This window comes from Acipenser ruthenus, chromosome 13 (assembly GCF_902713425.1).
Source record: "Acipenser ruthenus chromosome 13, fAciRut3.2 maternal haplotype, whole genome shotgun sequence".
NCBI classification, from domain to species: Eukaryota; Metazoa; Chordata; class Actinopteri; order Acipenseriformes; family Acipenseridae; genus Acipenser; species Acipenser ruthenus.
In genome coordinates, this window is record NC_081201.1 from 33005768 (window position 1) to 33030873 (window position 25106).

General features: G+C 41.8%; 2 protein-coding genes across 9 annotated transcripts in view; one reads left to right on the top strand and one right to left on the bottom strand.

Moving 5' to 3' along the window:
- The window catches only part of LOC117417697 (cadherin-23), a 162693-nt gene that overhangs the window by 87743 nt on the left and 49844 nt on the right, over positions 1–25106 (top strand). For 7 of the 8 annotated variants that reach the window (XM_058985168.1, XM_058985170.1, XM_058985173.1 and 4 more), the window contains 15 exons: positions 903–1008; positions 1407–1534; positions 4990–5062; positions 5370–5486; positions 6309–6421; positions 7876–7983; positions 10405–10594; positions 11757–11902; positions 12080–12299; positions 13774–13926; positions 14076–14189; positions 14552–14700; positions 22886–22946; positions 23931–24079; positions 24494–24629. In XM_058985168.1, coding sequence (XP_058841151.1) covers positions 903–1008; positions 1407–1534; positions 4990–5062; positions 5370–5486; positions 6309–6421; positions 7876–7983; positions 10405–10594; positions 11757–11902; positions 12080–12299; positions 13774–13926; positions 14076–14189; positions 14552–14700; positions 22886–22946; positions 23931–24079; positions 24494–24629 — 1963 coding nt within the window. Of the gene's footprint in view, positions 1–902; positions 1009–1406; positions 1535–4989; positions 5063–5369; positions 5602–6308; positions 6422–7875; positions 7984–10404; positions 10595–11756; positions 11903–12079; positions 12300–13773; positions 13927–14075; positions 14190–14551; positions 14701–22885; positions 22947–23930; positions 24080–24493; positions 24630–25106 lie in introns of those variants that run through there. The other variant, XM_058985172.1, reaches the window with a different exon arrangement.
- On the bottom strand, positions 17027–20300 carry LOC117417747 (uncharacterized protein C10orf105-like). The gene is made up of 2 exons (XM_034030036.3): positions 20179–20300; positions 17027–18648 (listed from the first exon to the last, which is right to left on the bottom strand). The coding sequence occupies exon 2, from the start codon at positions 18641–18643 to the stop codon at positions 18200–18202; it is 444 nt and encodes a 147-aa protein (XP_033885927.2). The 5' UTR covers positions 18644–18648; positions 20179–20300; the 3' UTR covers positions 17027–18199.

Sequence of the window (25106 nt, forward strand, 5' to 3'; positions counted from 1 at the left end):
CAACAAGCGATTTAGCAGGTACAAAGAGCAAGTGAAAGAGGTTCGTAATTAAAAAAAAATAAATAGAAGAAAGAGAAAAGCTATTTTGCTTTGTTTTTATCCTAATTGAAAGTATTTAATTTTATTTTAATTGATCTCTACTTAAAACCACTGAAGGGAGGAAATCCTTGCAGGGCAATTTTTTTATCTCAAAAGTGTCTTAGAAGTTTGGACTTACTCTATTGCAGTTGGTTTTCCTCTTTTTTTACAGTTATTTATACATGTAACCCCCTGTTCCTTATCCGCATACTTCCAGTTATCAGTTAGCAGCATCAGTGGGTGTTCACATTGCCAAGCTAATTGCCTCATCTCACCCGCGCCAGACCTAGCTGTTACCAAGCTACTGAACCCCAGAGATGAGGGCACAGCTTGTGAAGTCTTTGTCTGGAGGAGCCTAACCAGTAGTGTGATGAGATGAACTATCCCCCGCCATAGTCAAGCCAAGATCAGCAGCTCACCACAGACAGGATTCGAACCAGACTAGCATGACTCTCCCTGGACAATGCCAAACTGGACATCACTGACTTGGTAGCGCCGGCTGCTTTGGTTCAGCGATTTGCCAGGTAGCGGGAATGCTGATCTTCAGTCCTCTTGCATTTGTACGCAGGTTGCTGAGTTGAGGTGACATTCAAATGAGGCATTTAAAATAGGAGAGAAAATGGGTAAAATATGAATTGGGGTGACCATTACCTACATTAGATATTCGGTCATGTGCACTACCACTACCATTACCATGGAGTTGTATGTGTGTGTCTGGAAAGGGTAAAGGTTGTCAGATTATATTTTGATAATTGATTTCTCTGATCAGTTTCACCTGATGTGTAATGATGAGCATATAGTTATTGTTTCTCTCTCGATCCCAGGCTACAGATGAAGACTCCCCACCCAATAACCAGATCACCTACACCCTCGCCTCAGCCACTACCTTCCAGAGCTACTTCGACATCTCTGTCATCGAGGGCTATGGCGGTAAGGACCCCCCCTGCTGCTGCTGCTGCTTCTGTCATTCATGCTGGCTTTCTGTATTGCAGACTGTGCCTTATGACGTTTTCTATTCAAATAGAAACTTGAATAAAAATGATGACAAGATGGACTTGCAGTGTTTAATATCTTTACTATTTGGCTAAGATCATAATGACTAACTGATGGGATTTTAAAAGTAATAGTATAATATTTGTACAACATTTCCAAGTGAAATTAGGGTTACCTGTGTGTGTGTGTGTGTGTGTATATATATATATATATATATATAGGACCATAAATCTGATGGGTAAAACCCTTAGAAAAACTCAAATCAGAGTCCTTACTGTATTTGTAACCATTACCTTTAACTGCCCCCCCTCTCTCTCTCTCTCTCTCCGTGTCAGTGATCAGTGTGACACGCCCCCTGAATTACGAGCTGGTTCCGGGTGGAATCATTTACCTCACCGTCATGGCAAAGGATGCTGGGAATCCGCCCCTGAACAGCACGGTTCCTGTCACCATTGAGGTCTTTGTAAGTACAGACACTTCACAAATACCGTAGCAGTGTTTCTTGTGTGCATGCTTTTTTTGGATTTTCCCTACACAGTTTGCAAGTAGGGTTGAGTTAGATTTAGAGGTTAGGGTTAGGTGTGGAGTTAGGGTTAGCTTTGACGTTGGGCTTAGGGTTAAGTTTGGAGTTAGGGTTAGTGTTAGGGTTAGGGCAGAGATGATGCTTTGCTCACCCACTCTACAAGAAACTTTTATTCGCAAATTCGTAGCCCCTTTTTGATTTGAGACATTTTTATTTACGAGCATGTGAAGACCCCTAGTTTAGATACAGTAACCTTTTACTGCAGGGCTTTTTGCTTTTGTTAGAACTTTGTGTTTAGCACCGATGAAGCCCAAACTTTTTGCAGTCGTGGCTGAGGGTGATATTTCCAATCCCTGTAATTAACTCCTTGCTTTACCATATGAGAAATAAACAACTTGAGAGTGCTTAAGAGACCTTCAATTATATTAATCAGGAGGTAATCACAGACTGGACTACTCGCTTTAAAAATAATTGTTATACTTGGATCAAGGCAATTTATTAAAAAAAATATATATATTTCGGGGCTCCTGAGTGGCGAATCTGGTAAAAGCACTCCGTGTGGAGTGCAGGATGTGCCTTATAGCCTGGAGATTGTGGGTTCGAATCCAGGCTATGTCAATGCCGACTGTGACCAGGAGTTCCTAGGGGGCGGCGCACAATTGGCCGAGCGCCGCCCGGGTAGGGAGGGCTTAGGTCGGCAGGGCAATCCATGGTTCACCGCACACCAGCGACTCCTGTGGCTGATAGGGCGCCTGCGGGTCTGCTGTGGAACCATGCAGATTTGTGTTGTCCTCTGGCACTATAGGTCTGGTGGCTTTGCTGTGGATCTGCAGTGCGAAAAAAGACGGCTAGGCAGGGACACGTTTCGGAGGACGTGTATATCGGCCACTGTTCCCAGAGTCGCCAGGGGGTTGCAGCGGTGAACCAGGATTAATAAAAAAATAAAATTGGCAAATGCAAATTGGGGAGGAAAACTCAGGTAAAATCATTGGTGATGACTAAATTATTTTAAAAAAAAATAATTATTTACAATGTTCTGCAATTTGTGAATTTCATTGAGGTTCATTTTACTGTAATATAATGCTTCTGCCTCGGAGCAGTGCCATGCTGTACACCGGGGTTAAGAACTGGAAAATTGCAACAAAACTGGAAAAAAGACGAATATTAGGCAACGCTCAGCCTGATTCCCCAAAGGTTTACGTTCTTAAACATCTGATTGTTTCCCCATGAGTGAATCATTTTTAATGAAGAGTCAAAGTGAGCGTTGCAGGTTTTTTTCAATTGGCGTCTCCTAAAGTTTCATAGAAGTAAGTGGGCTGAATAAAAGCCAGGAGCCAGAGTTGCTGTATGCTGTCTTCCTGGGGGTCAGATGCCCTTTTTAAGCTGCCCTGGCTCCTGCCAAACTCTTCCTACTTTTGCTTGGCAGAGGTCCAGAGCTTTCAGTTGTTTCATTTGTTGTCTTTATCCAACATACATTCAGCCCTGGTGGAAAGGTTTGCATTTCTACACCGCTTTCTAATCACCTTATTAAGCCTGAATTCACTGTCACAGTGTTGCTGTGAGGATTACCGTTGTACCGTGTCTGAAATAAAGACCTAGGCTTGAGAAAACAAAACCAGCATGAAGCAGAGAGTCTCTGGGTAATATTGAACTGCAGTACAGTACTGGGACTTCATTTTTTCTTGGCTGAGCTTGCCCTGAGTTTCCCACATACAATATTAGCTTGATTATGAAAACAAGACATCCACATACAGACTAGTGCCCCTTAACAAAAAAGTGGTCAAAGTGTAAAAAAAATAAAAAATCACAATACACACGCCTTACGTAAACAGTTGTAGCAACACATGGGAACATGTAACACAGTAAAATAAAAAGGTCCTTATGTACCCTTTAAGGACTGATAGCCAAGGCTTATATACTCTGTGCCTTTCCTTCTCCCATATTAGCACTGGCAACATTATTACTGGGTACCTTTTAAAGCAGTTGCTAACCAAGACTAAACTAAACTCCATTTTACTGGCAACATTTTCTGTTTTCCTTGCTTTATATGGACTATGCAACACTAAAGAATTCAGAATTATTTTTCCTGGTGCCTATTTACTTCCTTTCCTTTGCTAGTTTGTGTATCATTAATGACGGAGTTTCTTTCTGAAAGCCATGTGTACAAACTGTAAACCATTTGTTGGAAATCAAGTAGCTATGTGATTCTTTTTGAGCACTCCTCATTCATAACCTCCACCCCCCTCTCTCAAGAAGAGACTGACAGCTGTGTGATTGGTACTTGTTCTGTGATGTCTGCTTAGAGCAAATTCATTTCTCTTGTGACCTGATTAGCTGTATTCGACCCCTGGCAGGAGAGCATCGTGAATTAAGCAGCTGTCCATGCTCGTATCACGACATCACCGTGAGTCCAAGACCGCGCCGACATCACCGCGAAGGACATTACAGCGACTGCCCATAACAGCGCTACGACATTTTAATTTCAAACAACAAAAGCGAACTCGCTCTGGATAAAAGTGTCATGCTAGAAAGAAAACAGTGGGTTTAGTAGGAATACAACAGGGCAGAGAAGCAAGGACAACAATATAAACAATATAAACTCTTTATTTAAAAAACAAATCTGTACAAAATACACATTAAAAAAAAAAAAAAAAAAAAATTCCAAACACATTATTCATGTCCTTGTATTGGGTCCCCAATTCCAGATGTCCTGTGGAGGAGTAACCATATACAAATATATATATATCAAAATACGTGCTGAATATCATTCCGCTAGAAGTGAAAAAAAAAAATTGATATGCAGCCCAACTACATAAAAAATGCTTGTGGAAACATGCTTTTATTGCATGGAGGTTTTACTTATTGTGTTTACCAGTCTAGTTATGATGGAGCTGTATGGAAACAGTGGAAAAAAAAAAACTATAGTCTTCTGCAATCAGAAAGTCGGTCTCCATGTTTGCTCAGTCGACTGTGCCTGGAAACCTCCCAAAGCTGTCCTCCTCTACGCAGACCGTGACGTCAGGTGCAGATTCCCGACCTGCAATGCAGACTTTTTAGGAGTAAGGCGAACGCAGCCACCAACTGCACTCATCGCTGTTTACCATGCATAGTTCTCCAATACGAATGCATGACAGCTGCATCCTTTTACGAGGCTGGTGAGTTGACTCTGTGGTGAATGCCGCTCAGACTGCGTCGTGTGTCCGAGTTCCTGGTAAGTGACGCTTTTGTCACCTTCGCAAAGTCTTCTGGGAATTGAATTGTAGTTCGACGTGGTGATGTCGTAGTGCTGTTATGGGCAGTCGCTGTAATGGCCTGCGCAGTGATGTCATAGCGTTGTTATGGGCAGTCACTGTAATGGCAGACACAGTGATGTTTCTTTTTATTCTTTCACGCAGGATGAAAACGATAACCCTCCCACCTTCAGCCAGCCTTCGTATGTCATCACTGTGCCTGAAAACATCATTGCAGGTATGTTTGGCTTTTTGGAATGAGGAAATCAAAGACAATGGAGTGGCACTAAATGAACCTGGTCATAACTCTGAACACTCGATTTATAAATCCATAGCCATAACTTAAAAGATATTCATCTGTGTTGAAATTAAATAGAAACGTTTGTCTGCTCGACAATGTAGTTTCCTATTGTCCCTTGTTGAGTCCCCTTTTACTCCCTTCCCTTCCCTGCTCCCTCTTCCCTGCCTCTCTTCCCTGCTCCCTCTCCTTGTCCCTCTCGTCCCTGCTCCATCTCCCCGCCCCCTCTCTCCCTGTCCCTCTCCAGGTGCCACTGTCCTGTTTGTCAATGCCACGGATTTGGACGCATCTCGTGAGTTCGGGCAGGCGTCTCTCATCTACTCCCTGGAGGGATCCTCGCAGTTCCGCCTCAACACTCGCTCAGGTACAGTGGAGCGAGCCTGGCCTGGCCTGCCCTTATAAAACAGACAAAGCACAGCAAAGTGTAATAAAGCACAGTGAAAGCATGGTAAAGCATAGTGAAGCATTGTAAAGCACAGAGAGGTATGGGTGAGCATTTCAGAATCTAGCCCTATGGTCCCCATACACAAAACTTATTTGAAGAAGGTTTTTTCAAAATCTGTGTTTAAGAATAAAATAACATGTGATATTCCTGAAACTGTGTTCTATAATCTTTAAATGCGTACATCGTGCAGACCGGTATTAATAATGTTATGCAGCCATTATGAAGGCTTAAAGACTTTGTTGTATTGATCCTGGAGCAAGTGAATGTGGAGGCATGATTTCATGCTGCATTGACTCCAGGCAGCAACCTTTTCCTGGTAACACCTGGGGATATCTGCTGCGGCGTTCCTGTCTCCAGCACAGCTCACCCGGAGAGAATGGAAAGTGCCAGAGTGTTAATTAGCACCCCGTAGCTCTGAAATGATTGCGGGGCAGGGTAGATCACGACAGAGTTGTACTGAACACACCTTCAATGTGTTGCCAGTCCTGGGTGGAATGAACCGGTCTTTACTCTGGTCCCTATTCAAAAGATTGACCCTTCAGTGAATCAGACTAGGTACAATGCATACTGGACGGTAAATTATGTTGTATTGTGTTATGACACCAGTTAAACTGACACATCTAAGTATCACTGAAATAATAAACACGTTGTAAAAATCGCAGACGCTCCACTTTCTGCCTCAGAGGCAGGTCAAGCTAAAGGGACGCTGAGCGCTCACGTTCTCCCCTGTTTCCATTCCAGGTGAGATCACGACTACCTCCCTGCTGGACAGGGAACAGAAGTCAGAGTACATCCTGATTGTCCGAGCCGTTGATGGAGGGGTCGGGCCCACCCAGAAAACCGGCATTGCCACGGTAACAACTCGTTAACTGTGACGACTAATATTGCAGAAAAAAATTATTTTAGATAGCCATTGAATTAAGCTCAGTATGTGTCCCCCAGTCCAGGGCAGGCTCCAGGCAGTGAGACTGAACTGCTTCTTCATCCCTAATGCCTCTTTTCCACTGTACAACCGTGCCGCGCTGGGGTCGTATCGAGCCCTCACGGTGTGGTTAAGGGGAGCCTGGGTTGTTTTTCCACTGCAGAGCCGAGCCATGCTACTGACGTCACACCAACGAAAGACAGTTGTTATTAATTTTTGTTATTAATTAATTCAGTTTGCCAAAAGATGCGCAAACAAATGGTGTTCAAAAATGAATAGACCAACAGTACAGCTGTATCTTGTATCGCTATATTTTGTAAATGTATTTAGCAATTTCTTTAATCCACAAATTTTACTGATTTACATCAACTTAATAAAGTTCAATTAGTTCTGTTGAAGAGCAAAAGAGAACGTTTTAAAAATATGATTTGCCAAAGATATCCGGTTTTAAGGGTAGTTGTTGTTTTTTGTTTGGGTGCTTAAAAAAAGAAGCTGCGTGAGAGGAACGAGAGCTGTAGTTCTACATATGGTACAGCAATGTTTTGTTTTACTATATATTTGTAAATAAGTTTAGAATTTGTTTTATTTTCAGCATTTTTTTTCTTTATATTAGTATAATAAAGGTCAAGGATGAGAAATTTGGTACAATTTTGTGTTTTTGAGTGTGCGAGTTAAGTGTGCCATACCTGTGGTTTATGCCCATTTGCTTCAAATCGTCAGGAATTCGGACATAAACGTTCTCTTTTCTGACGCACGACTGCGGGTCTTCCTGAACACTTCTATCTGCCCACAGAGAAACTAGAGCCTGCACTTCCTCCACATCCCAAGGCTGTACTTTTCTCTCATCACACTTGCTGCCCGCCATGTTGTTTGTTGTTTGTCTTTCTGGAGTGTACTAACCCCACCCCTGGCCCCTGGCCTGGCTTGATTCCGAGCCAGATTGACTCCGAGCCAGATTCAGATGTTTTGTGAGGCCGGAATTTCATGGTTTGGTTCTCGCTCAGCTAGACAAATAGCCAGTGGAGAACCATCCGTATCCGTACTGTACCGAGCCCTCACGGGTCGGATGTGTCAGTGGAGAAGGGCTATTAGAGACTCAAACAACCATTGCTTGTGCAAGAGAGTCCCTGCTCTGCACATTAAGAGAAAGGTTGATCTAAACCACATAAAGAAACTGCATAAGCTGAGTGTAGCCCAAGGGAGGGGATTTCCTGTTTTTGACTGTAGAATGAAGAATATTAATTCTCATCACATGCCTCCCGTTTCCTCTTGCAAGCAGGTCTGCGCAGAGCGGTGATACATTCAGAGCAGGCAAATGGTTTGGTAGTCCGGCAGTACTGCTAAAAACTGCCTTCGTCAATCCACTTGTTTATTCCTGTTTTGTAGGTTAACATCACATTGTTGGACATCAATGACAACACCCCAGCGTGGAGAGATGAGCCCTATCAAGTGAATGTTGTGGAAATGTCACCGATTGACACTGATGTTGTGACAGTGAGTAACACACGGCCCAAAGCATCTCCAATAGCAAGCCAGACAGGGGCAAAGCAATGGTTCTGCACTGGGGTGAATGGTGGCAGCAGCATAGGGCAGCTACAATGGGATGAGGCTGCCGTTGGTAGAATGGTATCACAATATGATGACTGTACCCTTCCCAAATGATCTTCAATAGCAATCCAGGCAGGGGCACCCAAAAGTGAGAGTTGGTGTCAATGGCATAATTAAAATGACTGAAAAACAAGTCCACCATCAGGACAAATGCTTTGATTTAAACCATTGCCAGTTTAAACTAGTGTAAACGGTCTGGGTGTGTGTGTGTTTCTTTCCTTGGCTAGTAAGAGCTGAAACCTGCATCTCTCTTTCCCTGCCATCGCTCACACTCCGGTTGTCTTATATCTGCGTTGTGTTGATGTTACTGAATGGTTTGTTAAAAAGAAGACCACTGGAGATCAGTTGCTGGAAGGCGGCGACGTTTATTTCTCTCTGTATAACAGAAAATTAAAGAAAATAAGCAAAAGATGGTTCGGTTCATTAACATTCACATTAATTTCATTAATGACATTAAATAGATTTAAAAGAAAATACAAATTCACAGACATTGCTGAAAGAAATCGCATTTTAAACACGACACGAAAGTTTTTTAATTAAAATACAGAAATACAACATACCTGTATAACAGAAAATGAAAGAAAATATTCAAAAGATGGTTCGGTTCACCATTCATCTCCTATGGGGTAAAAAAACAAACTTCAGAAACATTTCGGAATTGCCATCTTTTTAAAACAAATGGATATAATGAAAATACTTTATTTCACAAACTCAGTCGCAATATTGTACCAATACACACTGTATTATATTCATGAGCATTATTTAACTACATTCCAGCAAAATAAGTTCATAGAAAATAACAGAGAAAGAAAATAATGCAGCCTACCCCTCTAGAGTCCATTAATGCATTAACTCAGGGTTGGAGCGCATTCTAATGTAAGACTACATATTCGTACACTCTAAACCAACCATGGTCCTGGAGCGCTACTATGGCTGCTGGTTTTCGTTTTAACCAATCTCTCACTTATTTAATTGGAACAATCATTGGCTTAATTAGTTAAGTTTAACAGGTGTTCCAGATCTTTAGCCACTGATGATGTAAAGACACCTATAAAACCTGCTGGAGGGGGGCTCTCCAGGACCAGGGCTGGAGACGCCTGCTCTAAAGTGGCTGCAGTGAAAACGTGGCTCTGGATATATACCTATATACCGGTTACACTAGGAATAAAAATATATGTAATATATTTAATTCATTCTGTCCTAAGAAATTCCTAAGAACAGGACTATGTAGTTACCATGTTATTACAATGTTATATATACACCATCTAAAGTGCTACCAGTTATTATGTTTTTTTACTGTTAACATTATTGTATTGCTTTTTACTTTTGTGCTTCATTCAAACTATATCCGCAGAAGATGTAAGTGAGCACTGCTGCTATTAGACAGTGATTCCAAATCTCTCCTGTTTTTTTTTTTTAATACAAGTTTTATTGAAAGTCTTTGTGTCTCCTTATTGTTCTGCTGATGAGCAATTAAACAGCTCTGCCACCAGTCCTTTGTTGAAGTTATGGGAGGGAGGATGTCTACAGACAATCACAGGGAACAAAAAGAAAATAACTTGTTCCACTAGCTCTTATCATTTTGGGAATTGAAAGAGTTGGAGTTTTTCATTACTTATATGCGCTTAACAAGAGTCTCGTTTACTCAAGATCGATTCGGGCTGTCGCTGTAGATTTCCCCTTTGTGTCTGTTTCTCGTTTTCTTGTTTTTAATCTGAAGGAGTGCGTCACGTTCTGCTCAGCTCTCTAAAACTCTGGCTGGGCTAAAGGGACTTGGCATTTGTAAGAGGCAGTTGCTGGCAACTTGTACTGAAATGGCTGTTATGAGATACTACCAGCAGAGGGCAGCATAACCTAGGGAATACCCCCATTAGGGTCATTCTATTTCCATGTTATAGAGTGGCACTGAATACTATTCAGAGAGACACCACCACCCCCCCCCCCCCCCCCCAAGTTAACTCTTTCACAACTGCAAACCTGCACACAGATCTTATTTCGTTTTTTCAAAAACGTGTGAATTGTATTGAATTGCTTATTTTATCTGTATTCTAAATATAATCCACTGAGGATTTTTTTGCATTTTTGTTTAAAGAATTTGAATGAGTTACGTAGTGTCTTAGTCTGTTCGACACTTCTTCACTGTCCTTTTAAAATGCCACTGAAGAAACACTTATAAAGAAAAGCTTGACTATGAAACTTCTTTTGCTTTCTTCTGTCTAACTGGTCTCTGTATCACTCTCCCTCTCTCCTTTTCTCCATTTCTCTCTCTCTCTCCCTCTTTCTCTCTCACTCTCGTTATGTGTCCAGGTTCTGGCTGTGGATCCAGACCGTGCTGAGAACGGCTCTGTGGTGTACAGTATCAACCCGTCCAACAAGTTCTACATGATCAACAGCACCAGCGGCAAGATCCGCACCACAGGGGCCGTGCTGGACCGGGAGAGCAGGACAGCGGGGGATCTGGAGCTCATGAGGAGGATCGTGGTGTCTGCCAGGGACCGTGAGTGTCTGTCTGTCTGTGTGCGTGAGTCTGTGTCTGTCTGTCTGTTTGTGTGTGAGTCTATCTGTGTATGTATGTGTAAGTTACAAAAGAAACTTATCACTTATTTGGATAAAATTCACAAAATGTGATCGAAAAATGACAAACTCTGTTTTAGAGCAGGTGCAGTGACTTTTTATTGTGCTGATTAACAATTGACATTTTACTGCCTGAAGTTATGGGGGGGACGGGGGATACTGTGAAAGTCACAGGCTAGTAGCATGTGTGGCCCCCCGTTGGAAGCAATACAAGCAGTACATCTGCGACGCATGCTTTGCACCAGGTTTTGGATGTTGTCTTGTGGAATCCTGGCCCATTCCTCTTGTAGAGCCTGGATAAGCATCTGCCTGTTCAGTGGTTTCCGAGCCTAGAAGCCACACGTCTCCTAGTTTGTGGCCTGTCATTGACATAGTGTGTCTGGTTATACCATCTCGCCAGGTTTGAAATTACTGGCTGTGAGCACCCACAATACGTTGCCCTAGTCCAGCCTCCGACATGCTGATTGCACGAAGGCGCTGCTCTCTTGACAGACGTGGCATATTGGTGTTTTTCTGTGATTTTCTTTATTTCTGTTATTCAAGCTTGCAATTCAACAGCTGAAATCACTCCATATCCAGTGTCCAATCAACTGTCTTGCTAATTAGGTGATTAAGTGCATCTGCTTCAGTCATAGTCACTCAAGCGTGTCATGGTCAAGGATGAATGATCAAGTGGTTAAAAATAAACCAAAAACATTTTGTCAATGTCTAGCATTTATATACCTTTATTTTTTTCCAAAAATAAATGTGTTATAATAGTGATGAGTTTCTTTTGATGCTCAGTATATGTATGTATGTGTGTGTGTGTTTGAGTCTATCTGTCACTTTAACAATACAAATACTTGCAAAAAAACTTCTAACTGAACTGCTCCTTCCAGCAACTTAGCTGTCTTGATGGTTTTATAGCCTTTACTGTTGTTTTATTCTTCGGTAAAAAAAACAAAAAAAAAACTTTATCTATGCACTTGCTTCAAAATAACACCCTATTATTATTATTATTATTATTATTATTATTATTATTATTATTATTATTATTATTGTTGTATTATTTGCAGTTGTAACTTTCTCTTTGGCCCCCTTTACAGGCGGGACTCCACCACTGTACGCCACAGCCAGCACCACCGTCCAGGTGAATCTATTGGACCTGAACGACAATGATCCCGCCTTCCAGAACCTGCCATTCGTTGCTGAGGTGCCAGAGGGTCTGCCCATTGGCTCTTCTGTCTACCAGGTATCAAAGTAATTTGCAATAGAAAGGCTATACGTGTGAAGGTGACTGCAGACTGGTCAGTGGTCTCTCTCTCTCTCTCTTCAATTCAAATCAATGGTGCTTTATTGGTATGACTTAAAATAGCAGGTGTTGCCAAATCAATAATAATCTCTCTCTCTCTCTCTCTCTCTCTCTCAGGTGTCTGTGCTGGACCCAGACGAAGCAGACAATGGGCTGGTCAGTTTTCTGATGCAGGTGGGGATGCCGCGGATGGACTTTGTGATCAACGGCTCGACTGGTCTGGTGACCTCCACCGTGGTGCTGGACCGGGAGCGCACAGCCGAGTATTACCTGCGCGTGGTGGCAAGGGACGCGGGGCAGTTCCCACGCAGCTCCACCAGCACACTCACCGTCAGAGGTAACGCACACCCACAATGCAGATACACAGATAGAGATGTACTGACACACACACATACACACACCCACAATGCAGATACACAGATAGAGATGTACTGACACACACACACACACTCTCACCATCATAGGTAACGCACACGCAGAATGTAGACCATGCCAGCTCTTACCACAGGAATCCCCCCACAAAACAATTTTACAATAAAATTTGCAATACAATTCCATTCCACTTTAGACACAGGAAGGAGTCTGTAGAAGTCTGAAGTCAGAAGACACTATTTGTCTACTAGCACTACCTGTCCCCACGACAGGTAAACAATTCCAATGCCTGTAAATAACTCTGTGCATCTTTCACAGAAGACAGCACCTCTTTCCTCCCTTACAGATAGCAGACCTCCAAACTCACCTTCTGATGCCTATACAAAAATCAACCGATATATAATGGTAATATCTTGGGCTAAACTATAAAAATCAGCTAAAATGATAAACAACAAAGAAAAGAAGCTACAATCAATGTATACTCGGGCACCATTAAATACACAGCTAAATTTGACCAGTGGCTTTCATCAGAACGTCCTTTAAAATGACAGCAGTCAGACTTCCTTCTTCTCCAGCACCGATAACCAATTTCCATTGGAGTAACAATCAGCAGGGAAGGCACCTTTTAAAAAGCAGACAAACAGTACTTCAGCGTTCTCTTGTATACAGCTTTCTTCCTAACAGATTTGCCCCATGCCATTTAAATAGCTCACTCATACAACAAGGAGCTACCTCTCCTTTCAATCAGATTGCTCTCCACGTGAAGTATTTAACACACTGCACCTCCCAATTACCAACGTGTATGACTAATGTGTCTAAAAAATTAAGGGTTCTTTCAAAATAACGTGCTCAAAATGAAATTACACAAAAATAAAAATCAAACAGTGAATATATTACAAAACACAAATAAAACAAGCCCACAATCAGTGAATACAGTAATATAATTAGTGAATAGAAATCACCCGTGTTACATCAACACACACACACCCACACACACTCACCATCAGAGGTAACACACACTCAGAATGTAGATACACACACATAGAGATATACTGACACACACCCACACACACCATCAGAGGTAATGCACACTCAGAACTTAGACACACACATAGAGTCGTGCTGGGATACACATACACACTGTATATAAAGGCAGACAGAAAATGACACACACACACACACAGACAAATATACTGCGCTAGAAGAGCTTTGAGACACTTAATAATTCCCAAATTATGAAGCTATAAAAGTGATCTGATTGTTTTTAGGTGTAGTTTTAAATTTAAAAGTGCTTTTTAATTTTTTCAAAAAAGCACTGTCCCCATCTAGTGGTTAAACATTGTAATTCTTCATCACACTAAGTCAGGTACAAATGTAACCCTTGTCTGTGAATGGGGCTGAGAGGGGCTGAATGCTTTCTCCTGGTCCTGTGATTGCAGTACTGGATGTGAACGATGAGACCCCCACCTTCATCCCCTCCGTCTACAATGTGACCCTGTTGGAGAGCGTCCCCCGAGACCACACTGTCACCCGGCTGAGCTGCAGAGATGGGGACGCGGGGCTCAACGCAGAGCTCAGCTACTTCATCACAGGTGCGATCTGAACAATCCCTCCGCTCCCCTCCCCTTCTCGTACCCAGCATTCTAGCTTTGTTAGTGCCCAGTAGAGTTGCCCGGGGTGCCGTGTTGGTGTGAATGGCATGTCCTCAGTTCAGTCTCTGTTGTTGTGTGCTCTCTGACAGGCGGGAATCAGGATGGAAAGTTCAGTGTTGGTTTCAGGGACGGGGTCGTCCAGACAGTGGTCAGTTTGGACCGAGAGACCCAGGCCTCTTATTCCCTCATCATAGAGGCTATAGGTAAGACCCTTTCTTTATCTTTCCTGTTTGTTTTGTCAGATGCCTTAATCAGTGTGGTAAGAAATGCCTCATCATTGTATATTCTCTCTCTCTCTCTCTCTCTCTCTCTCTTTCTCTCTCTTTCTCTCTCTCCCACTCCCCTCTCTCTCTCTTTCTCTCTCCCTCTGACTCCCCTCTCTCTATCTCTCTCTTTTTCTTTCTGACCCTTCCTCCCCCCTCTCACTCTCTCTCTTGCTCTCACTCTCTCTCCCTCTCCCTCTCTCCCCCCCTTCCTCTTCAACCTATATCTGACACCCTCTTCTCCCCACCCTCTCTCCCCCCTTCCAACTCTCCACTCCCGTCCCCTCTCTCTCCCTCGGTAGACAATGGTCCTGCAGGGAGCAGGCTCACTGGCACTGCCACTGTGAACATCATCGTGCAGGACGTCAATGACAACCGACCCATCTTCCTACAGAACAGCTACGAGACCAGCATACTGGAGACCATACCAGAATCAACCAGTATAGTGCAGGTACCGAACCAGTCCGAGCCATTATAGTGTGTTAATAACTCCAATAATAATGCCGATACCAAACCGGTACAAACCATTATACTGTGATAATAACTCCAGTATAGTGCAGTTAGTGAACCAGTCTGAACCATTGTACTGTGTTAATAACCACAGTGTAGTGCAGGTACAGAACCAGTCTGAATCATTATAGTGTGTTAATGGAGATACTGAACCAGTCTGAACCATTATACTGTGTTAATAGCTCCAGCATAGTGCAGGCAGCCAAACAAGTACAAAATGAATTGGAAACAATTTCACTACAGTGTCCATTGAAACAGCTGTTTTCTACATACTGTGCAGTACACCAAGCTGTTTATTATCCTGGTCTCTTGATATAAAAGGGTTAATAGTAACTTAAAGGATAACTACACCCATGGTCTGTATGCACCAACATTATACACAGTTGCTCAAAAGTTTACATACCCCAATGGAACTTTATCATTTCTAGAGATTTCTCAAACAAATTATAGGAAAAATCTTTTGTAGCAAAAGTTTCGCTTTTGTGCATGAGGAACAAGATTGACAAGAAATAGATGTGTACAATTATTTATTGAAACATTTTTTTTTTGCAAAACTCCAAAAATGCTATACCCTGACAAGGAAAATGTAATTAATAGCTAATTGAGGCACCTTTAGCAATAATAACCTCTTTTAAACAATTCGTATATTTGTCAATGAGTTTTTGGCATGATTCACTAGTGATTTTTGACCATTCTGCAACGCAAAATTGTTCCTGTTCATTCAAATTCCAAGGACTTCTCTTGTGCACAGCTTTGTTCAACTCATACCAAAGATTCTCAAGAATTCTCAATTCTTATATCGGGATTTTGACTCTGCCATTCCAGAACCTTGATTTTATTCTTCTTTAATTCATTCTGAAGTAAATTCTGATGTGTGCTTTGGATCGTTGTTGTGTTGGAACGTCCAATTACACTTTCAACCAAGTTTTGTAGCGGAGGGTTTCAGATGATTGGCCAATACCTTTGGGTATGCTATGGAATCCATTATACCATATATTGGAACTAAATTTCCTGTGCCATTAGCGGAAAAACAGCCCCACAGAAGGATATTACCACCTCCATGCTTGACAGTAGGTATGGTGTTCTTTTCTTTGTACACCTCACCAGACTTTATCCAAACATAACGACTATCAGTGTGACCAAATAGCTCTTCATCTAGCTCTACTTTTCCCCATATTGACTTATTGGTAATGACAGCAATCATCCTATGCCTAACCCTTTTATTCTAAGAATGTTCACCTACAATCCAGCATTTTCTAGATCTTTCTTGAATTAGGTTCTGCATTATCTTATTGAAATTTCTAGCACCTTGTAGACAATACTATCATAGCATCAAAGGACACAAATACTTCTGAAATAGCATTTTTGGAGTTTTGCAAATAAATAAATAATGAAATAAATAATTGTAGACGTCTATTTCTTGTAACTCTTTTCCCTCATCCACAAAAGCAAAACTTTTTCTACAAAAGATTTTTCCTATAATTATTTCTTTGAGAAATTTCTAGAAATTGTAATTTCCATTGGGGTATGTAAACTTTTGAGTACAACTGTGGTGTGTGTGTGATATATATATATATATATATATATATATATATATATATATATATATATATATATATATATATATATATAAAATGTTGTGTAGAATTACTTTTGAAGGATATCAATTTCAACATAATCATTAAAAGCTTATTGAATGCAGCCACTCTACACACATACTGTAGTACACTCTGTTTTAGATTTGTTTTGAGTAACACTGCATCCCAAGGATCTCTCTGAAGCAGGCCACCCTTTTTCTTGTTTTATTTTGTTAAATTCAGTCACGTGTTTGAATGCCCCTCCCCCTCCCCCAGCTCAATGAACAGTGCCTGTTTCATGCCGGCCCTGGCTCCCTCTCATTGGGGGAACACAGACACCCCCTGTCCCGACTTCCCTCGCAGGAAGAAAGGGCCGCTTGTACTGCAAACTGCCCTCCACTCCCAAAACTTTCACTCTCAACGCTCCCCCGCTCCTTAGAGAAACAGAGGAACCAGAGACTACACATTGAGCCTTTGTTATTTTGGCTCATGCCAACATTATTTTATTTTCCTCTGTGTGTGTGTGTATTTCTTTGTGTGTGTTGAAGGAAATCACAAATCTGTTTTCTAATCCTCAAAGGTCTAGTTTTGACAGGGAAAAAAAAAACAACCTCTAAACTGCTTCAGAATTACTGCAACATGTAAGTTCACTTTAAGGTTTAATTTTGACAAAAAGAAATATGAAGCCTCCACCTAAAAACAATTTTATTAAAAAAATTAATTAAAAAGGTTACAAAATAATGTCTTCCAATAACAAGCTAGAGTGAAGCAGTGAAGAGAAAAAAAGGAAGTGCAAAAATAAGTCAAAAGACAAGAACGCATTTTTAAACAGTCTTCATTCACTCGGTTTCATTTGGGATGTTTGAGTCAGAGCTGCCGTCACAATCCATGCAGCAGAAGCCCATTCTCTGTGTCGATGCATAACTTGCTGTTATCAATCACCATTGTTGTGCCATCAAAAGTCATTGTGGAAATGCGCAAGTGATTTGGGAAATTCAGATTTACCAAAGATATGATAAAGGATTTGAATAGTCATAATAAAATAAAACTCAGTTTGACGTTTTGATGACAGTGTCCATCTAAACGGTCTAAAAGAGTATTTTTAGTACCACTGCATATCTTATGATGGAGTGTTTTAAAAGTAATGGCTCATCTTCTTTTATAACAATGGGCTGTTTTCTTTTTAGTACTGCAGGTTGTTTGCAGCAGTAAATTCCAGGACTAAGCAAAGACCACTAGCTGTAGGGCATGTTTACTGTACCGAACCAAGGATTTAAACCATAACAAGCAACAATGCAAAGCACACTCCTGTCAGTCAGCCTTTATAGAAATATGGGGGGGGGGGGGGGGGGGGGGTATCATTTTCACCTGTTTGCTGCTTGTGAAATAAACATAAGCAATCTTACTGTTAGCAGGAACAATCATTTTGCACTGTGTCTTCTGTATACAGCTTTAGAATATATCACTGCTCCAGTTATTGAATTGGAGAAAATAATCCACATCCTGAGGTGCCTGCTCACTCTCATACACTTCACTATGCTGTTAATTTTGAACCGTGTCCCAGAACAGTTCGCTACACCAACAGTTGGAAATTAAGTGGAGATAGACTTAGAACAGAGGGCAGGAGACACTTCTTCACACAGAGAGCGGTGAGGGTATGGAATGGGTTACCTAGAGATGTTGTTGATGTTGAATCACTGGGATCCTTTAAGACCCCGCTTGACAAACGTTTGAGATCAATCAGCTACTGGGAACCAGATGAGCTTAGATGCTTCGAACAGACTTCTCTCATTTGTGCATTTTCTTTAGTTTGTTTTTTCTTATGTGCTAGCATTCCCAGTAATGCTGGGTGCTGGTCAGTGGTCACATCTTCGTAGACTCAATGATCTGGAGCTGCTGTTCTGCACACCGCGGGCTGAGCTGCTGCTGGGCGTGTTGTCGAGTCCAGGGCTGCAGGGGGCGCTGTGCCAGGGACAGGGGCCGGGTGCGGCGGAAAGAGGAGAGGGAGCTCCGGAGGGACCCCAGCCTCTTCCAGAGCCGTAGCTGCGGCTCGCTGGCGTCAGCGGAGTGGTACGGCATGCACTCCCGCGGCCCGTAGCGAGCCTCCTCCAGAGAGGCAGGCTTGCAGAACGCTAGGAAGAGAGCGCAGGTGGCGAAGAGCAGGATGATGCACAGCACAGCCAGAAGGATGGGCAGGGCAGGGCTGGGTAGGGGGGCAGGGGCCAGGCTGGGGCTTGGGGAGGGAAGAAGGGTCTGCATGGAGCCCAGCGGAGGGATGGACACTGAGCTATTCCCTGCTGTGCTCATCTCTCCTGGGGGGGAAAGGAAATGCAGGGTCAGTCAGTTAAACAGAAGACAGTAAGTTAAGTGAAGATTAACAGGAGTTGACAAACTCAACCCTAACTAATTCTTTTAAACGCAGCACAGAAACCAGGACTGGAGGACACACACAGTTAGAAAATACAATGGGAGCCACTGGAGAACTTGCATGATCTAATGTCCTCCTCAAAGATCCTGACAGAAGAGGTTTTGAGTGTCTCCCTTGCCTTGACATAGGTGCTATAGAGAAAGCAAATTAATCCCGGACTGAAATATGTTTTTAAGAACAGAAAATACCCACCGAGGTGAATTGATTTCCCTGCTTCACAGGTTTGTGCATGTTTTACTAAACTGAGTGTATTAAAAAACACAACCCCCCTCCCTGTAGCTGTGCTATTTGTAAATGTCAGATTCTAAATCGGCGTGACTTTGAGAGTGGAACACACTGGGACGTGAAATTATTTGAAAGTCCGTTTATGCAGGGACTCAACCAACCAGCGAGCCTCATTACAGCATAATCAGCCCTCCTGAAACAAATTGATTGCTCTGATTTAAATTACATTGAATACCAAGCCGTGCCTCTTAGAAACTTCACATATTCTGTACATGCCGCAAATAAGTATCGTAACCATTTCAAAATAATAAGGATCAGAGCCAGGTTCAAGGATAGTTAATAGCGTCTTATTACACAGTCTCCCCTGCAGGGGTCAGTATTATCTGTACAAGAAGTGTGTGCCACTTGTTATGGGCTGCTGAGGAGCTTTCAGCCATTCAAAGCGAAATGTCTGTTTGCTGTTTGCAAAAACACAATCACGACATCAAACGTAGCACATTTCTATTGTGCTTTATTCTCAATGTCGGTAAGTTTAACTTGCCATTTAAAACAGTGGCGTTGCATATGTGCAAGTACCTCAGCCACCTAACGGAATTCCCTATGAGTCATAACCAACACAGAGAAGGCAGTTTGACTAAATAAATAAAGATGTGTATGATTAGAAACACTTTTGTTTTGATATTCATGAATTGTGTGATTAAACATTATGCAGACTTATTACACATTTTGTCTTTGGCATTTGAAAAAAATAGTCACACATAAAGCATGTTATAACACACAAATATGATAAAAGCATACTGTTTTTATAAGCATTGAAAAACACACACATACTATTTAAACACAATACTAGATTCATTTATATTGTCTCTATAAAAATGAAGAAGTTTGGTAATAAAAGACTATAGTTTTCAGAATACTATTCTTTGTTTAATCTGTCAAACGTATAGCACCTACATCTAAACATTCCAAACCTTTGCAGGTTGCAAACCATAATGCATTCTTAATCCGTGCCCCTGCCTCTGCGCACTGTGTTTGTGGTTTGTTTTGTGTAGAAGCTAAATCATTCTTTATTCAATGCAGGCAGCTGGCGCCGAGCAGAATAGAAAGTTTTCTAAAGTAGAGGAGAGAGGGAGAGGACGAGAAGAAGAAAACATTTGAACGAGCTAAACAAAACAGATGTATTTGTTACCTCTTTTGCTTTTGCTTGAAGGAGATAAACATCTGCTTTGGCTCTGAGCTCCTGCCTCACTCCCTCGCTCACGCTCTCTCTCTTTCCTACTCCCTGCTTTTCTCTCTCTCCCTCATTGCCTGTCTATCCTTTCTTTAGAAAGCGAGAGAGAAAGGGGGGTAGGGGGTTAGATTAGAACTTCAAGCTTTTTTTTTTTTTGGAAAACTTTCCCATTTTCAGCTTAAGTGGCAGATTTTAAGAAATAATAAGTAAAATATACTTTTTTTTTCTTTTTAGATGTAGATTTTTTTTTATTTTAGTTACTTAGCTCCCCTCTCTAATCAAAGGTGGTACGGTCTGATCTCTATGGTACCTGCCAACACCCCCCCCCCCCCCCCTCTTCTGATGGTAATGAGGGTTCACAGATACCAAGCAGGGCCTCTTTTATCCTCTGAAGTAAATGTATGAGTGGGAACAGCACTTCACATCACACTGAGAGGAGACTGGAACACCATGGGCTGCCAAATCCACTAAGCTTTTGCTTCCTTCAGTAGAATTCACACCGCATTCAAAAAATAGGGAGAGTAAAATCCAGTTGATTTCTTATAAAACCAGTGATGAAAAACAGACATATTTGCAGTCGTCTTTAAACTAACATTTGTTTGAAGTTGTTTTAGATCTCTTTTTTATTTGTGTATTTATTAAGTTTGTACTGGAGGCTGTGTGGTCCAGTGGTTAAAGAAATGGGCTTGTAACCCGTTCAAATCCCACCTCAGCCTCTGACTCATTGTGTGACCCTGAGCAAGTCACTTAACCTCCTTGTGCTCCGTCTTTCGGGTGAGATGTAATTGTATGTGACTCTGCAGCTGATGCATAGTTCACACACCATAGTCTCTGTAAGTCGCCTTGGATAAAGGCGTCTGCTAAATAAACAAATAATACTGGTCAAAAAGACAACCCCATTACAACTAATTAAACCGTGTCAGTCTCTTGCATGGGCAAGCCAGAGACTGCTATGGGGAGTGGAGTTATAATTCTGCAGTTTAGGAGACTGCATGTTGAAAGACTTCAATGGAAACAGTGGCAAACCTGCAGTATTGCAGACTTATTTTAGTTTTTATTGTATTTAGTGCAGTATAGGTCATTTTAGTAACAATTTCCAATATTTTTTTTCTTCGTTGTTTCCACCTGGTACAAACTATCCAACACCAAGAGATCTCAAATAGCTGTGCTGCATCAAAATCAGGGTCTCCTGTATAGTGTGTGTAATTCTCACTCCACACAGCAGCTGTGTCTGGTACGGCTCAGACAGGGGCATGCTTTCGGCACTGTGTTTGCAGGTCCTGTAAACTGTGACGGCTCCTCTGATGCTGTCCAGTCTCCCTGCTGATCCCCCTGTTTGGATTTCCCGGGGGCCAGCCTTTGAGTAGGCCGGCGTGAGTGTGACAGAGATGGAGTGTGTTGTAGTCAGTGCGGGTGGGTGGGTGGGGGTTGGTATGTGCATACTCAATCTATATGGTTTTAAAAATAGATTCATTATTAAGCATGACAAAAAAGGGTTTGTACAGTAAGTCCAATTGACTTAGCTACATAGCTAGAGCCTCCTCAGATTGATGTCATTTTAGTGACACTTCTTCATCTAAACAAAGTAGTTTTAATAACCAGGATTCCCATTGCATAGCAGTTTGATACATTCCTGGTTTTGCTATGTGTTTAATAAGAAAAACAGACCTAAACACCGTGGCTAATCAAGCCTGTAGTAAAACCTGGAATGGGTGAAACTGCTCTGCAATAGGAGTCTTATTTCCATCCATGCAGGATTGGGGGGTTGCAGGGCAAGTACTGTTTTTTATTTACAAGAACATGTCGTCTTTGTTTTCATTTATTTTTTTGTTTGTCTTTCTTCCCTGACTAAAGAGGACACCCATATCCTCCCGCAGCTGTAAGTAGTATCAGTGTCATGGCTGTGTTCCGCGCCTGACAGCTTCACGGGGAAACAAGGCTTCTATAAACATGCCAGAAAGTCACCACAGTCAAGTGTCTGCTAAGCTATTGAGTGTTGTGAAGTAAACAGGGCACCAGGGAAATTCAAGAATGCATTCGTCCAAAACCAAATAAGAGGACGGCAGAGAGGAACAGGATATGATGTACCTCTATGAACAATATTGTAAAATAAAATAAGTGACTGTGTCATGAATGTGCACTAGTGGGTGCTGTGGACTTCCTTTTTTTGTCTATGAGCATTCCAGTATGTATCTGTATGTGTGTTTGTTGGGCAAGTGAGGAGAGAGAGGGGCACTGCGTAGTTAAGGGCTGATGTGTGCCTGGGGCAATGGGTGATGATGATGGGGGCTGTAATGTTTATATTTATATATATATATATATATATATATATATATATATATATATATATATATATATATATATATATATATAGATCTCTGGTCACTCACATTTCATTAAAAAAAAAAAAAAAATTGGTTTTCTCTCCAGACAGGCACACAGAATAGGATGCAACCTGGTCCTATTTTCTCATAAAATAGAATATCAGAAGCTATATGTTTAATTATACTTCTCTTTTAATGCATTTTTTTAATAAGAAAAAGAATAAAACACCAGTTACAATTTTAAAATGAATAAAACACTATTTAAAACCACTTACAAGACTCTAAAATAGATGTCCGGGCTGTTTATTTCTTATTGGTTTTTCCTTTGTGTTTAATTGTAGGTCCAAGCCACCGATGCAGATGAAGGAGAGAACGGGAGAGTCCTGTACAGAATTCTGTCCGGTAGGCAATACAGACTCTATGCCGAGTATTTACTGTACAGAACCCCACGTCTCCCCTGGTGTGCCATGCAGTGGCCTGAAACCTAGTCTCCTGAAACCAAGTTCCAAATCACAAAGTGGCTTTGTGTTCCCTCAGCTTTAGGCATGTTCTCTCTTCTGTCCCCTCTGCTCACTCACTGTTTTTGTTTGGTCGGGTCAAACTGAAACAAGCTAAAAATTGAACTGAAGGTCGTGGAGGTTTCATAAGTGTCATGATGCGAGTTCAGAATGCTTGTTTCAGTCGATTTTGTCTTTTACAAACTAGTGTCTGATCTGGAGAGTGTCAGATAGAGATGGTACAGTCAGCAAGGAAGCAGAGCTGCAGATTCTATTAGAATCATTTGGCTTTGTTCGTTTTGTTTTTTTTGGACTGTTAATTGAACATAAAGGCTTTTCTTTGTATCTTGTTGGTTGAATAACTAAAGATGTTTTTATATATGGTTTGATCTAATAAAAGTCAGAAGTAACTCAGAAAAGGATGCATTCTACAAAGAGCAGCTAGGGGAACTTCCTGCAGTGACAAGGAGTTTTAATCAAGGACAGAGGACCTGTAAAACAATTCAGCTTTTACTTTTTAAAATTGTAGTATGTATGTATGTATGTATGTATGTATGTATGTATGTATGTCCTCACAGCATATCTGATTATATCTGATTAAAACGGTTATATTCTTAATTAGTTTAGCCTGCACATTCTCGAGACTGTTTGTTTACATTCCATGAAAGGTTCTTTTAGTTTTAGGGACCCCTTGAAACTTGCTTGAACCAGCGCACATACGGTAATCCTGTTCCTATATGAAGCAATAGCTTATTTTACAGAATTTTCCAGTATATAAAACTGTTTTTAAAGTCTTTCTCTTTCTTTCTATCTCTTTCTCTCCTTCCTTCTTTCCTTTTTTTAAACACCCTCTGCCGTTCCCCTCTTCTTCTTCCCTTTGCTTTCTAAGGCAACGCCAACAGCATGTTCCGTATCCAGAGTGGGACGGGTCTGATCTCCCGGGGGCAGCTCCCCCTGGATCGGGAGGCCAGCGCTTCACACATGCTGGAGGTGGAGGCGTACAACAGTGACCTGGGCAGCATGCGGAGCACAGTGCGGGTACGACACCCCGCTTCCTCAGAGCGGAGCACATAATGCACTGCAGCTTCTGAACATTCACTGAAGCAGCCAGCCTCATCGGATGCATCCAGAACAGGAATACAATCACAGGAAGCAACAGGAACGTGTTTGCCTTGTTTTTATCAGTAGCTTGGAACATGCTCATCCGGAAAGGAGGGCCAGTACAATTGTTACAATGTAAACTGCTTCACTGATAAAATTACGCTTTTGCGGCTGTCAGTAAGAAATGTGTTGTTTAGTTCAGTAGACCCCTAACTTTGAAATGACCATCTCTCCATATAGGCAGCGGTTGTATATAGACTGGATTGAACGAGCCCGTTGTTTAAGACCATGTGACCTTCCCATCCATTCATTAAAGCGTGTGTGTCTCTATATCTCTGTTACGCTCCCCAGGTGATTGTGTATGTGGAAGATGCCAACGATGAAGCACCCATCTTCACCCAGCAGCAGTACAACCGACTGGGGCTGAGAGAGACCGCAGGCATCGGGACATCCGTCATTGTGGTCCGAGCCACGGACAGAGACACAGGTACAGTAAGATGGGCCACAGACAGACACAGGTACAGTAAGACACCCTTGCATCTACCATCTACCTGAGTCTACCACATCAAAAACTATGACCAGGACTTTACATATTGCCACATACCACTCTTTTCACAATGGCAGTGCACAGCTATGCACTAGATGGCACCGACACTTAAAGACCTAAAGGCACTTTGGATGAACAAGATAGCATTACACAACTAGAACTGAAGAGTAGAAATTGAACAGAATCGTCTCCCAGTACCAGCAAGCTAAACAAAAAAAAAAAAAAAAGATATCCAATCATCTTTGCATGTGATTCAGCTTCCCGAAACACGAAAAAACATCTGGTTATGGTGATTCAGTCTTTCTGAAGGAAAGAATAAACATTGCATAGTTCCTCTCTCCGTATTTTCATTTATTTTAGGAGGCTAACAAAGCTTTGTATTTTTAGTACCTCAAAGCATCTGCAGCTGAAATCCAC